Below are 15,475 nucleotides of genomic sequence, written 5' to 3'. Positions count from 1 at the left end.
TGGACATTTCCGTCTGTATTTATCCATATTTATTTTTTGTCAACTTTATCTGTATTTATCCATATTTATTATGGGTTTTGTGAGAAAAATAAATCTGAAACTGGTATATTTCCACATTTATTTAGCCAATAAATATGCAATCGTGCTTGAATGCCTGCCTGGTTTCAGTGATATGAATACCCCCAGAAGATAAATCAACGCACTTATATGAAAATATGCTCATTTCAGTATCAGCCTTGTGCATATCAACTGCTGTTTAAGCCTCTTTATTAAAATTCCTTTTTTTTTAACGCCCTTACCTATCAATCTACACAGTTATTGGCCTGGCAGTCATGGCAAAGTGTAGTTAGAATCACTCAAAAAGCACTCAGTTTCTGTTTTTATCCACATTTAAAAATAAATACAGACAAGAAAATAAATGGTTTTCTGTCTGTATTTATCTGTAAAAATCAGTAAAAACGAAAAACAGGGAGCCTTAATTATGACATACAGTCCCCCAATAATATCTCTGTATTATCACATGCAGTCACCCAGGGATTTTCAACTGTTATATGGACATACAGTCTTGCTCCTGCATCAAGCTATTGAATGACACGCTCCTTTATTTCACAGGGTGAAAAAGGTGAACCCGGCATCAAGGTGAGTTCCATCATATGTGCTGATATGGGTCAGCGGGTCTTGTTGCATGCGTCGGCAAAAGCTCCCTGATGGTGTCTGTCATGGATAGATGAACTGTCAGCCATATTTGATGGGAGGTATACACCTTTATATATGCAGAGAATGCGAGAATGACGGTCGTACCTATTTGTTCCTGGGTGATGATGAAACAGCCTGAGTGTTTTTTTGGTTTGTTGTTGGAGGGCGCCATGTTTGATGGGTTTACCAGTTTCCAAGGGAAGCTAGCAGATGGCTTGTTTGGTGAGGGGCGGCACTGTTGTCACTTTGTGATGACGAGACAATGCATGCACTCAGATCTCATTATCAGGAGGCGCTCGTGGTGTTCTGTGTGATCTGGAGTCTAGTGGACGATGCTCTTGCATCTCTGCGTTTTCAGACAATGTCAGGGATGCTGATGCATGATGTTGTGGGAGGCGGATGAGGTTATCCTTGTGTGATGGTGGTTGTACCCCTTTTACAGAATGTATTACAAATGTATCCTGTGTGTGTTGTAGCTGTGTTGGTGGCCTTTGTGATTTGAATGTAAACATTGTCATGGTCTGTAAAGGAGGTGGCCCCTGTGACGATTTTGTGTGATTTGTGTGGGGACGACGGATGAGGTTTCATGTGTGTAAAGGTGATGTGAGAGGAGCATCTGTGGTCAGTGTGGTGCCCACTGGTAGAGGATGATGACATGGTCTATGTAGGCAGGAGCACATTTGTCGGAGGGATGTATGTATTCATTGTCAGGGGGGATGGGGAGGCACAGTGGCTCATGTGATATGCTTTTATGGTGTCAGGTGCCTCTAACCATCTTTTGTCTGTGACTTTCTTTAGGGCAGTGCAGGCTTTGGCTATCCTGGTGCAAAAGGACAAAAAGGGGAACTGGGCCTTCCAGGGCCTGCTGGCCCCCCGGGGTCTCCTGCCACTGTGGTGCGGAAGAATGATGGCTCTGTGGTGGAGCAGGTGTCAGGTCCCCAAGGACCTCCAGGCCCCCCTGGACCCGAAGGCAAGGAAGGTCTTCCTGGAAAAGACGGAGAGCCGGTAAGTAAACGCTGACCAGTATTCCAACAGCCACATTGGAACTGTAGTGATCCCAGAAGCCACACGTCCTTGCATTTGTTACACTTATACTCACTTCGAGGCGCCCCCACTGAAACAGGTAATAGTGTAGGTACCACTAGAATATGAGGAGGCAGTCTGCATGTAGCTCAAAATTCCTGAAAATTATGGTGTACTCCACTGCACACTGAACCTAGGTCCTTTGGACCAGTGCATCTGAGGACGGGCTTCCATAAGGACTACAAAGTAAAACGTATTGTTATTTCAGGAAGGAGGCTTCATGGCATTAACATATTTAAAGGATGCACACTTTCATATGCAAGTGCATCAGAGGCAGACATATCCACTCCTGTTAAAACACTCCAAACTCAAATCATGACAGCCAACAAAGTTGAATATGGGGTTGAATTGGGGCAGTGAAGGAAGCAGGCAGGCACCATAAGTGACGGATAAAGGAGCTCACGTCAGAATACTTAATAAAACAGCGGTGTACCTCCTTGTAATGCAAAGCAGGGTCAGAACCAACAAATGGCAAGCAAGACTATGTGACTGTGCTACAAACTGGGAGATGTATGAGGCTGCAAAGCATGTTTGATGAATAGAGAAACACTTGCCAGAGATTTTCAGAAGCTACAAAGTGGGGTTTAACCAGCAGATGACAGAAGGACTGTGATAAAGTGAGAGGTCATAAGAAGATCTGCTCACAAATGCAGTATTTGCCATCCAGAGGGGACTTCACAGGGAAAGAACTAGTCCTATCTGTTGCATCTGAAGGTATTCAGCGACTAAAGTGTACTGGCGGCACACTGAAAGACCCAAGGTAGTGCCCACTGTTAGGTGCCCAGTGATATAGACCTACCAAGAAGCCTCGAAGAGCATCTTAGCTGAGCTGAATTTGGACTCAGCCACGTTAATGGGACCTACATTAAAGCAATGTATACATGTAACACAATATTCAAATACAACAAGATCTGAAAAGCACAGTCAGTCATCACACTTTTTGTCACAATCAGTTAGTTATGATAAATATGCCTTAGATTCATAAAGCAATCTTCAAAACATATATTTTATTTATATGAGTGGGGGTGCTCAACTAGCTATTTAAAAATGTTTACACCAAACTAAAGGTTTGTGCAGGAAAGGATGGAAATATTTAATTTATTGTGCGGAATAATTGCAACGCAATATGCAGCTTTTTTGGCAGTGTGCTCTCACGCATGATGCAACTGCGAGGGTAAATTTTTGAAATATTTTGGTTTAAGCGGAGAGAGTAGGGAAAGACACAAGAAGTTTCTAGGAGGAGTGGTCTGTGACAAAAGCAGTAAACACATTCCACAGACCATTTGGTGCTGGGACAATTTTTAGAGCAGGGATGCTGAACCGTGTTCTCACTTGACTAAATTCACATTCTTTGAGAAAGTTCTGTACTGCTTAGTGGTGAATGTTAGCCTTTAAATGAGTGTAAGCTCTGCTCTGGTACAATTCATACTCATTTAGGCTAAGACTCAGACACTGACAGCTTTAGATAAGGCGCAGGATCTCCCACTGTGCATAAAATGCACACTCACTCAGCCCTAAGTGAATGTCAGAGGCAATACAGTCTTGATAATGGCAAAATTCATTCGGCTCTGGGTGAAGCCCACACTAACAAGCAAACTCTGGATAAATCTCTAGACCTTAAAACAATACTGAATAATTATTTCTGATCTACAAAATAAGGCCTCTCTTCTATATTTGGTAAAAAAATAAAAAGGTCCCCTGGAATTCCCTACATTGTCATTTTCTTTTGTTTCCTCTATTTTCATTATCGGCCACCTTTTCTCTCTATAGGCCTCTGTTCATCCTCTGTCCACGCGTCTCACTGACATTCCATCCCAGTTTCATATTCTCCAGTCTCCTTCGCCTTTCTCTTTCCTTTATCTCCCACCGCCCATCTTTTTCTTTGCCCATTATATGTCTACCATATCTGTCACCCCTTCTCTTGCTCTCAGTATTGTTCTATTTTTAACATTCTTTATTTTTCATTTAGGGTGATCCTGGAGAAGATGGCAAACCTGTAAGTGTGTTATTATTTTTTTGTCGATTAAAAGCTGCTAAGTTATCAAAGTATTTCTTTCATATTACTTCTTTGTAACACAGGTGATCATGAAGGCCACTTCTTAGAGAAAGATATGGGAGAAAGAGGGGCAGAGAGAAACAGAATTTGTTTTAGATGAAGGATACATCTTGTGCTGTGAATTGGAGAGCGAGACAGAGAGAGAGAGACCCTAATGGAATGCACTGTTCTGAGGACACACTATATAAGGGCTCACCCAAAGCATGAGAGAAAAACAGAACCTGGGGGTCAGGCATTGGAAGGGGGTTTTCAATATAAGGGACTGGCCATAAAGAAAGTTGACAATTTAGGGCTAGATGTCAGACCTGGATAGGCCAAAGCATGTTAGGATTGGCCAACAGTCTTGTTACAGGATGACATTCAGACTTTGGCATTTGCGGCAGTAGCCACTAGGTGAGTACCACTGGCATCTTCTGTAAATACAAACATTTGCCTTAGGACCCATCAAGGAGGGCATGCAGCTTTCAGGAAGCCGCAAGCAGTGGTCCTACACCATAGGTGGGAAGAGGCAAAGGGAAGGGGTAGAAGTGGTGGTCTGGTCTGTGGGCATTATGACTTAGCTGACGGGCTCCAGCACTTTGGTTACAGGTTTGTTTGCTTCCCTTTGCAGGGTGATGTGGGACCTCAAGGATTTCCAGGAACTCCAGGGGATACTGGCATGAAGGGTGAAAAGGTAAGAGTTTGAAATATTTGTGGATCTATGATTGACGAGCAGACAGAACACTATAGACCTTATTCTCCAAATCAAGGAAAATAACTCGCATTGCAATGATTTACAAAATAGCCTTGATTTGAAGTGCAAATCTTTGTAACTTCCTTCGGTTGTGTGCACAGCAGAAAGTCTGGGATCTATAATTTTTTTGTACCTCTTTATTAAATCCTATGTGAAGTTGCCAGCACCCCAAAACGCAATTAATTTAGCAGGTGAGCCCTACTCAAATATTTTCCATAATTCTAAGGTAGTTGTTCTGCGGAAAAGAAAAAAGGTTGTGAGGATATGTACATCTCCCTTCATAGAATCACCTACATACATGCCTATTGAAGAGAAGAGAGTGCTCTTGGCACAGGTCCACCTCCCTCCATGACCATCTTCAAGCTGAACGGGTAGCTTTCTCCTAAACTCTCCTTATCTTTTCGCATCCATCTAGTATGGATGGGGTGGGAAACTTCTCCGTAATGCTACTGATCAATCCTCAGTGTGTACCGGTGATGGGCAGGTCAGAGTTACTTAAACAGAACTTCCAGGATGAATCTCCCCCCTTCCATTTCTGTCACTCTTTCCCTATCACTATGCATTCCTTGAGATCTTTCACTAGTACATTTTTCGAGTAAGCGCAATAGGCTCGCAAGGCAAGGGTGGGTTACAACTTGGTGTTAAGAGTAGTGTGTAAGACATATGTTTTCCCTAACAGTGTGCATTTCCTGCACTGTGAATCCTACAAATATAGGCATAGGATATTTGTAGTGTTGCACAAATACATTTTGTCTATGAGAATTGTTCTCTTGTTTCACAAACTCCTGAAAAATGGGCCATCAACTGTCTAATGGTAAGGTGAGTTGCTCTGGTTGGATCTTTCGGGATGCTGGTAAAGATCAGGTCTGTTATGTCCTGTCTTCTGTGGTTCCATGCTAAGTCATGTAGTTATCTTGTGAAGGGTCTCTGAGTGTGTGGTGTGAGTTGGAATGAGAGCCTGTGTGGATTTTGCCTGTAGGCTGTTGGGAACCTTAGAGGGGAAAAGAGCTGAGGCGGGAACAGCAGCTCTGGGTGGGGCATTCCCTTTATACATATACCTGAAACCTGTTTTGAGGTTACGGAATAAATTACCTTGAAGTATCCTTCTCTGCATGGACATGTTTTGTGATGTAACAAGTCACTGTTATTTATTGCTGATGGGAAACCTGACTCACCATTGGGGAGGGGGTTCTTCTTTCCAGTAGACAAGTAAGAGATTTTAGTCTGAACTTGGGGTCATTGGAGAGGCACGTTTCTGGAGTTATCTGCATTAAATCCATTATTCTGATTGATGCTAATTGTTTGCATTGCGTGGTCCATTTATTACTCTAAATGCCTGTGCGAGGACAGACGAGGACTTAACAGTGTCTTTCCTCACACTTCTTCGGACAGTTTTGTGTAAACATATTTCCGCAATATTCCACAGTTTCTGTATTTCTGTGTGAGGACAGGAAATCCACTAGACACCTATTACTTTTTTTTCTCAATTAAAACTTTATTAGGGTAGTGTGTCACAGAAAACAATGTTTTTACATAGTAGAAAGAACACATGTGCTGCATCACACAAACTTTCATGTAACATGAGCCACAGCCTTGCCCCCTAAAGCACCCCATTCTCTTATAAAATCTCATTCTTTCACCTGTCTGCGGTAACCGAATAGGCCACCCTATAAACACAGTATACACCTAATCATAATTGAGGAAGGTAGAAATAACATATACAAATATTGGTAAACAGATATCCAACACCTTAAAACTTCCAGTAGGTTAATGTGACACCAACAAAACACACCCCAACAGCAAACCTCCTCAACATCCAGCCCTGTAACAATCAATGACCAGGCTGCAGGGCTCTCCGCCTCGGTGGGAAGGTCAGGTCCCTACTCTCTGCTGCCGCATAATCCAGCACTGGTCACTGTACCCCGTGGACTGTGTGTTTTTAATACCGCATAGACAATTAGTTTCAACCCTAACCAGTGGGCCATGATGACGAGCATCAGAAAAACAAGGCCGAGTTGGATGTGTGTGTGATACAAGTGCTGCTGTTTGTATTGACGCTGCTTATTTTCACCCTCTCTCTTTAGGGAGATCCTGGTGTAGGAGTCAGGGGCCCCCCAGGACTTCCAGGACCACCAGGCCCCCCTGCAATTGGTTCTAAACTAGACAAATTGGTAAGTCTGTTTAAATGCAAGGAAGTGGGTTTCCGCCCGGTTTTATTCTTTCTCCTCTGCTGTAATAGAGTCGGCGCTATTCTATCCCGCCACCCTCGCTACTTATCCCACCAGAGTTGATTGCTTGGCATTTAAATAGTTCAGCACTTGCCATGTTCTGTTTGTGACCTTTTTGTCTGTTTACTCAGATCTAACACACAACTTTATGGTTGCAGACATTTATTGACATGGAAGGTTCTGGCTATGGTGGAGATTTGGAGAACATCAGGGTGAGTGCCTTCAGTCTACACTCAATACTAATCATATTAATGTGATGAAAGATCAGAGCAGTGTGACGGGTCTAACGAGTGCGCGCAGGGGACATTTATTCTATTTACTGGACCAAAGAAAATGTCTCATTACATCATACAAAAACAGCATATTGAGGGTGCCCATATAGGCGATTCTTAAATAACACCCAAAGGTTCACCCCGGAAATGATTATGGCGTATGGACCAGCCACCTAAGGTCCCGAGGGAGAGATAGTGAACCGTGCAGTGTGGAAACTGCAGTGGTATTGATTAGTCGTCCTGATCTGTGCAGTAACTACAGGGGTGCATGCTTAGAGCCATTAGCACTGGAATGGAGAGGATCTGTGTGCTGGTATTTCCTGACCTTGCACTGATTGTGGTGGAGAATGTGCCGGCTGCACCGGATGAGTTGTGCGGGTTGGAGAACTAAAACAAGTGATGATCATGTTGGAGAACTGGCACTGGTTGGATGTGTGAAGTATGTAGTTGGGACCAGATCATGCATTCTGAATTGGTAATGGAGCAAGGAGGGGGCTTTGGTGCTGAAATAGTAATATGAACCAGAGGTGGGTCACAACCCTGCAGGGCTCGAGGATGGAGTGGGGCCCTGGATATTAGAGACAACCTGGAAATAAAGTAGGGATTCCAATTCTGGAGGGATAATGGATGCGCAACATGAAGGCTCTTATTCTGGGCGGGCTATTTAAAGAGAATGGGTCTGACTGAAACTAGACAAGTAGTGAAGGTGCCTTACCAGGGGCCTTGCCACTGGAGGTGTTAGCAGAACCTAATCAAACTAGGGTGGTTGGTGGAGGGCAGAGTGAGAGACTCTGATACTGAGGGAGTTGTATGGATGCAGGGAGGTGACCCTACCATAGGAGTGTATAATGGTGGGGTTAGGGCTCTGAAATATGAGTGGCTTTGTGGGTGGTGAGGAGCACCCTGAACACTAAGGGATGTTGTTTATATAGCGCTTGTGTGGGTGCAGGGAAGTGACCCCTACCAAAGGACGGAATAATGGTGGGGTTAGGCCTCACCACCCACACAGTGGCTGTGTGGGTGGTGAGGGACACCCTGAAGGAATTTTTTATACAGAGTTTTTATACCCCAAGGTGCACCTTAGTTTAAACCATAAGGCAATAGTCTCAAGAAATGCACAGAACAAGATGAAGTAACAAGTAATCATGTACCTTTTGAGAAAATCAAAATCGATCAAAAGAATGTGCATGGAGGCAGAGTGTATCCTCTGCACACAGAAGGATTGGCACTCCTGAGAGTAAGGAACAGTAGGGTTCCATCATCCTGATGCAGGCTGGTGTTTGTGGAGGTGCAAATAGGACCGCCACGTCATGACTTCTGAAAGTAGATTGCTCAAGAGTTGTGTAATATTCTTCTGTCTTTTGCTTTCTTCTCAGGGACCCCCAGGTATTCCAGGACCCCCTGGACCTCCGGGTGTCCCTGGACTGCCAGGCGTTCCAGGTGAATTTGGCACAAACCGCAGTGCTTCAGCAGGACTTCCAGGGCCCCCAGGGCAAGACGGTGCCCCTGGGCTGCAAGGACCCCCGGTAAGTGCAGAGACCAGAGCTGACACTGACTACATACAAAGGGATAAGTTAGTCGGAGGCACATCAAATGCAATATAGACACACAATTCCAGAACAAAAATAATGTATCACAAATCATAAAAGAAACAGACTTATACTCAGTGTGAGAAAATAAGGCATATAGTGAAAGGAACAGATATCTTTTGATCTGGCCTAAAAGCACCTTTGTGTCATAACAAATGTCTTGCTGCACAGATTTTGTCTTCACCTGCCACGTTCTCCTCGATAATAAACACTCTAGCAGCCCACTAAGTGGCCTCCACGTGTAGTGAGACTCTGATTATAAACACATTTGTCACCTAGAGACAGTGGATTATGGAAGTTTTATAAAGAAAAAAAACAGTTCAACACAGAGAAAGAGAACCAATGAAAAACTAACTGAAAGTTTTGAGACATCCCAGAGTTATACAGCAGGAGAGACAGATTGCAAGATGTTCATGGGAGTATAAATGAAGGTGTGAGTCACATCTGACAATACAGCTCCCCTGAAAAATATTGTGATAGACGTCGAAAGAAATTGTCACCATTGTACCATTGATATGACCCTGCTCTCAGTATCACTTGTTAACCAGTGCAAAGCCAGAATCACAAGACCATGAAAATGCAAACTAACCCAGCAAAAGACTCTTGCTTGATTACAGAGGACCAGAAAAAGGTGGATCGGCAGTCTGGATTCTGGCTCAGTAGGGCAGATCTAGAATAGGACCACAATTTTCAAAGGTTGGCGGCTGTCAGTGGTGACAAATGTGTTTTGTACAGAAAATACCACACTCTTGCTTGTTAATTTCAGCTGATCTGTATCCTCCACATGACCTCCACCAATTGTTTATGAAAAGAGTTACTTGACGTGTCTCCCTTCATCTCAGGCATCTCATAGGCTAGCTCATTTGCTAGATGCTTCCATTTTTTGTTGTGTTTGAAGTTCCACACTCTTTCTAGTTAACTTCATGTATCTGCTTTTCTCATAAAGGATCTAAGCATTCAGTAACTGGGTATAATTACATCCAAGCTACATATATAGTCCCTACCTTGGTTTAAATGGTCACATACCTGAACATCTGCAGAGAAAACAAAATGTGCCAGCCAGCCTGCTCAATGAAACCTAAAATTGTCCATCTCCTTGCTGACGTTCTTAGGAATGCAACTTGCTATATATTACACCCAGTGCTTTCTTACACCCAGTGCTTTCTTTAAAATATGCCCACCTTTCGTAAATGAAAACATCGTCTCCGTGGTCCTCAGTGCCAAATATGTTCCTATTCGGGTTGGACTCTGCAGACTTTACATCTAATAAAAGTTAACAGGAGGTAGATCCTCATCCACTAGAACTTCATTGCTTTGAACAATTAATTGTAAAAAAACATTGTCTGTTTCAGAGCGGGCTGAAGATGTGTCTCTTCTCCCAGTAAACATCTTTTGTAGCTTAGGTTATGTTGTATCCAGCACCAACCGACAACCAAGAGTCCAAGAAAATGGGCTTCAGATCCTCCATCTTTGCAGTGTCTTTCTCAATCTTCATTCAGGATAGGCGAGGAGTTAGATCTCATTTGTCTGAAGAATGCCAGCTCCTGATGTGTGTTGTCTTCCTTCTACAGGGTCCCCCAGGTCCTCCAGGAACAGATGGAATTCCAGGAAGTCAAGGACCAGCAGGAGAAGCGGTAAGAAGCTGGTGAATGTGGCTTTTGAGGATCTGCTGTGTAGAATCAGACAACCATGTGTAGGTGGCGGTCAAGCCACAAAATACTTTGCAACTGGGGTGTGAGTGCTATGTGTGAATGAGAATCAGGAGCAAGTGAGGTTAGCATCCAGGAGGTGAGGAGCATCCATTAGTAAGGGGAGAGGGAGCCAAGGAAAATGGACCAACCTGCACGGCGATATGTAGATGGTGCTAGAGTGGTTTTCTATCCTAGATATAGGATTGAGGTAATTAATAATTGATGACTTTGCACTGCACACACCTGAATGTGTGATCCTACGATTGAAAGCATTTGGAGCTCAGCTCACCCCTGAAGGTCTTATCATGGGAGTGGGAACAGAGGCATGTCTGCTGACACTTGAAGGTCTCATCCTGAGAGTGTGGCCATTCTCAACTTCTGCTTGAACTTGAAGGTTTGATCTTAGGAGTAGAGCTACAGGCTGCTCTGTTCAGACCAAAGTGTCTGATCCTAGCAGAGAGTACAAGTGGCAGGATTCACACTCTGGTCCGTGTGAAACTGGGAGCGTGAGCACATATAGTTCTGCACAAACCTGAGGGGCTAATGCTGGAAGTAGAAAGCTGAAGTTCTGAAGCTGGGAGTCAGAGCACAACTGGATCTGTTCACATCTGATGGTGTGATCCTGGGAGTGGGAGAACTGCTCTCATCCAAGTGTCTGATCCTGGCCCAGTGCACAGCTGGCTGTGCTCACAAAACTAGATCTAAACCTGGGTAAGATCCCTCCATCGACATGTTAATAAGTCAAATCGTCTCTCCCTCCCGTCACAGGGCGAACCTGGCGAACTCGGCCTCCCAGGAGCCAATGGACAGAAGGTAAAATAAGTTCTCTTGTTTCTATTACACTGAGCTCATCAGACATTTCTCTTTTGTTCATGGGTTGGTATGCCCAACGCCCGCCAACCTTTTCACAGTCTTTCAGTTCTGCCTCTCTACAGCATACCCTTTTCACTCCCGTTCAGTTGTCCATACAAAAAGCTATAGTTTTTCACTAAAATTCAGTTCTGTTGAGCAACAAAACTCAAAACATGTCACTATTGTGGTTTTTATTATGTTTAAAAAAGCTCACACCTTTTCACTTTTGTTTACTTCTATGTTTGCACAAAGCTCACACATTTTCCCCATGATTTAGTTCAGTGCGTGCACGAAGCTTGCGCCTTTTAAATACTAGTTCTATACTATAAAGTGCTTTTACACCTTTTCACTGTTGTCAACTTCTATTAAGGCGCAAAATTCACACTATTTTATTGTTGTTTATTTCTGTTCTTGCACAAAGCTTTCTCCCAGTCAGTATCTTACAGTCCCTTTCGAATAGAAACATTGCACTTTTTCATCATGGATCATTCAGTTCTTTGCACACATAAGGGTCTTGCACATATTTTCCCTATCATTTAGTTCTGCTCAGGCACTACACTCTCACATGTTTTACCTTTGTTCAATTCTGTACATCCACAGAGCACTCACACCATTCACTGTTATTTCAATTGGTGCATGAAGAAAGAAAATAGACTTTTCCTTGAATCTGCAGTTCTGTCTTCGCATTACATCTTGGCACCTTTTCACTGTCGTTGGGTTTTGCCCATGCACAAATCTTACACTTTGTCACTTGTTTTTAACTCCCTGCACAGTGCTCCCACACTTTTTCACACAGTTGAGTTTTGTTGACAAACAGGTCTGCCATGCCTTTGCATTGTCATTGTGCTCTGTCAGTGGACAAAGTACTCACCTCTTCAGCTCTTTTGATGTTTATGATGCCTGGTTTGACTGCAAACTTAGTTCTGTCTCCACCAATCTCTTCCGCCATTTTGCAATAGTTATATTTTGTGTGCTCATGTATTACAAAGTTTTATTGTTGCGTTCCATTCATATATACATCACACACCTTTCTGCCTTAGTCCACTTGTATTGGTGTGCAATGTTCAAAGTATTTATGTCAAAACTGTGGCTTTTATCTTAAGGCATTTCGGTTTTCTCTCATCTTATGCGCCTTGGTAATGCCACTATGCAGCAAGCCTTTTACACTTGAGTTAAGCCTCTCTGTATACTGTACCAAGTGTGCATTGCGCAGTGAGGTTGTGTCCAGTGGACACAGTAAAAAAGAAAGCTGCACAAGTTATGCAGCACCTTTGGATGCTGAACTTCATGAGCACTGCAATCTTTCTTCCACTAATTCAGTTGACAGAGCAGAGAGCAGGCCCAGCTAATGTTGTGTTCTATTGACCACTGGGTGGGCAGAGCCTTTCTCATGATTCCTTACTGGAGTGGTGGGCAGGGCTTTCCTAGCAATTCTTTACAACAGTGACCACTTGGTTGATCAAGTCCATGCTAGTGATTCTCTACCCTAGTGACCACTGTGATGGGCAGAGCCAATAAGCAATTCTATGTAAAAGGGACCACTGGGTTGGACAGGGCCCGGCACTCTATTTGATCTATTATGACACCTGATTAGCGCATAGGCTAGTTGGTGCAATTGACAAACTGTGTTAGCCTTAGAAAGCTTGGTTAATGATGTAGAACCTGTAGGCTCTTTGGTGAAATCTGTTCAGTTAGATCCACAAGTGGTTTGATTGCAATACTGCCCGCTTCTCCGTCACTCTCATTCATACTGCTTTGTACTTTTTCTTCTCTGCTGTCATTTCTACTCACTTTTTCCCCTGTCTAATCAGCGCAAACTGCCTCCTATCCCTTCCTACCTGTTAGAGCTTCTGTCTCACTACACTACTTCCCCACCCATGAGGGAGGTCTGGGGCGAGGTAAAGGACTTGTATGTCTTGTATCTGCATGACGTTGCTGCTGGAGAGATGACCGTGTGTCCTGCTATGGAGTTTATGCATGGAAATCCTGCTGCACTGCTGCAGTGTATACATTTGCCTCATCAGGTTCTGCAGAAGGTGCTGCTCATGCTATGGTGCTGATTTGGTATATGCATGTATTCCTTAGAAGCTGCAGTCTTTGCAGTGAATTCTGCAGCAGAACTGCAGTATATGGGTTGCAGACATTGTTGTACATGCTGCAGGGACACTGCATTATGCAAATTGTCTTCCTCAGCAGTTGCAGAAGTTGCAGTACCTGCGTAGGGACCACTTAAGTTTCTGGCTTGGGTCAATATGCTGCTTACATTGTGTTTAAAGTCCTGCATGGAAATTGTGTGATTGTTCAGCATGTTCTATCTGGTTGTCTGCAGTGAGTGTGCATGTCTCCTCTTTTCCTGCATGACTTAATGGTCGTTAGAACCCAGTAGGATTGTTTCTGTTTCCTTTCTCCAGCTGTTGGAGGAGATCATGCTTACATCTGCATCAAATCACATTTTGTAATGTGGATCTTTTCACCTTTCTTTTGACCGGTGGATGTTTGAGATCCCGGTCAGGTCCCTAAGACTGACTTTGCCATAAAACACAAGGTCTAAGGATTTTTCCTCTTCTTCAAGACTTCTCTCTTCTCTGGGCCTGACTGAGATTTCGGCAGACAGGTTACTCCATCACAACGATGATAGATATCCTGCCCGCCGAAATTTAAATTCCATAGGATATTATGAGATTATATTTTCGGTCGATGGGATATCCATCACCGTTGTGTTGGAGTAACCAGTCCGCCAAAATCTAAATAAGGCTCTAGGTCATCACGTTGGGGACTTACTTGATGTTGGCTATCAGCTGACACTTTTCATTTGTGTCGGGTGATCGTCTGCCTCTCCATTACCACATTGTTACAATAAATTATTTTGCAATCCATCACTCCCTTCTATTTGCTCCATACCCAAGAGCGCTCTGAGTCCACTAAAGGGTGTTTAAAAATGCTTTACGAGAAAACCAAATAAATAAGTGTGAAAATTGGGAGAAAAAGCCAAAAATGTTGTCCGACTGTTGAGTTGCTAAAAGAAGCCTATGATCAAAAGAGAGAGAATAATTTCACTCCCTCAAATCTCAGATGGCTCGTCATTCCGCCACAAATCATGTTTAGCAAGAGTTTCTTACTTCCACTGCCTTTGCTTCTGCTTTGAAATCAGTGCCCGTCTTGGAAAGGACTGGTATTATACAAACCTAGATCATTCAATTCAGCTTTCTTCCACTGAGATAAATCATGCACCCAAAGTCCCACAGGTACAGCAGATACTAATGCAGCACATCCTGGGATCTTCATATGCTTGTGTGAGTGGCTCTTTCATCTGTGTATATTGTCCTGTATTAGAATATGATTATCTTAGAAGTATAAATCCAAAGATATAGGGCTTCGATAGCATTGCTTCTGCCCACTAACCTCTGCTGTCCACTTTGCTGCTTTGCAGGGGGATGCAGGAATCCCAGGAATACCAGGGAATCCAGGTGAAACCGGGTTGGCCGGTCTCCCAGGACCCATCGGACCTCGGGGGCTTCCAGGCCTTCCTGGGCCCCCAGGTCCTCCGGGACCAGGATTTGGAGCTGGGTTTGTAAGTAGAAAACAATCTTTACAGCTTTCTCTACATGGGTCTGTGTTCTAGATAATGTTTGTGCACTGTTACGTCCTCTTCGTGCACCTTACTCTGTACTCTGTCACCATGCGTGGAGGACACCAGCCTTAAGAATGTTCTACTGACATCACCTAATTGTGCAGAGATGTTTGTGAAGATGTGATATAAAGAAAAGCACCCACTTTGGGAAATGGGCCTCTCTGCCTTAACTTTTTTTTTATAGCACAGGAAGACCTAACCACATATGCTACATTAGTGAGAGCATTTACAAACAATAAATGGGTGCATCAAACATAAAGCTGACATTTAAAAGACTCACCTGCAATAATTGCAAATAATGTAAAAGGCAAGCTGCTCTAGAACAAGCAACTGACTTAAGATATGTCTGTGCAAAAGTAAAATTAAAAAAATAAAATGTACAAAGTGAGGTAAAATAGGGTTAGGAGGACATAAATGAGGCAAGTTGACCCATCTGTTATTTTTGTAAATTCTTGTCAGAGTCAAGCATCCCCAGTGAAATGGTGTTAACAATTAGTGTGAAAGAGCCCCTCGTACTGTCTCTACCCTTCAGTGTAAGGTAACCCCATGTTCTCGCTACCACCTTCAGTGTGAGAGACCATTCATACCCTCTTAACTCCTATGATGCTCCATTCATCCTGTGGCGTAACATAAGCCCCGCAGCT

General features: G+C 43.5%; 1 protein-coding gene across 7 annotated transcripts in view; it reads left to right on the top strand.

The window, feature by feature from the left end:
- COL18A1 (collagen type XVIII alpha 1 chain) overlaps positions 1 to 15,475 on the top strand; it is a 431,742-nt gene that overhangs the window by 312,251 nt on the left and 104,016 nt on the right. For 5 of the 7 annotated variants that reach the window (XM_085645186.1, XM_085645181.1, XM_085645182.1 and 2 more), the window contains 11 exons: positions 613 to 639; positions 1,495 to 1,701; positions 3,749 to 3,775; positions 4,446 to 4,508; positions 6,653 to 6,739; positions 6,955 to 7,008; positions 8,445 to 8,594; positions 10,229 to 10,291; positions 11,117 to 11,161; positions 13,012 to 13,098; positions 14,631 to 14,771. In XM_085645186.1, the coding sequence (XP_085501312.1) occupies positions 613 to 639; positions 1,495 to 1,701; positions 3,749 to 3,775; positions 4,446 to 4,508; positions 6,653 to 6,739; positions 6,955 to 7,008; positions 8,445 to 8,594; positions 10,229 to 10,291; positions 11,117 to 11,161; positions 13,012 to 13,098; positions 14,631 to 14,771 (951 nt within the window). The remainder of the gene's footprint in view (positions 1 to 612; positions 640 to 1,494; positions 1,702 to 3,748; positions 3,776 to 4,445; positions 4,509 to 6,652; positions 6,740 to 6,954; positions 7,009 to 8,444; positions 8,595 to 10,228; positions 10,292 to 11,116; positions 11,162 to 13,011; positions 13,099 to 14,630; positions 14,772 to 15,475) is intronic. The other 2 variants (XM_085645184.1, XM_085645183.1) reach the window with 1 other exon arrangement.

The sequence above is a fragment of the Triturus cristatus genome, chromosome 3_1, assembly GCF_964204655.1.
Source record: "Triturus cristatus chromosome 3_1, aTriCri1.1, whole genome shotgun sequence".
Lineage (NCBI taxonomy): Eukaryota > Metazoa > Chordata > Amphibia > Caudata > Salamandridae > Triturus > Triturus cristatus.
The sequence above is the reverse complement of the archived record's forward strand: the minus strand, read 5'-3'. Positions and strand labels throughout refer to the sequence as shown.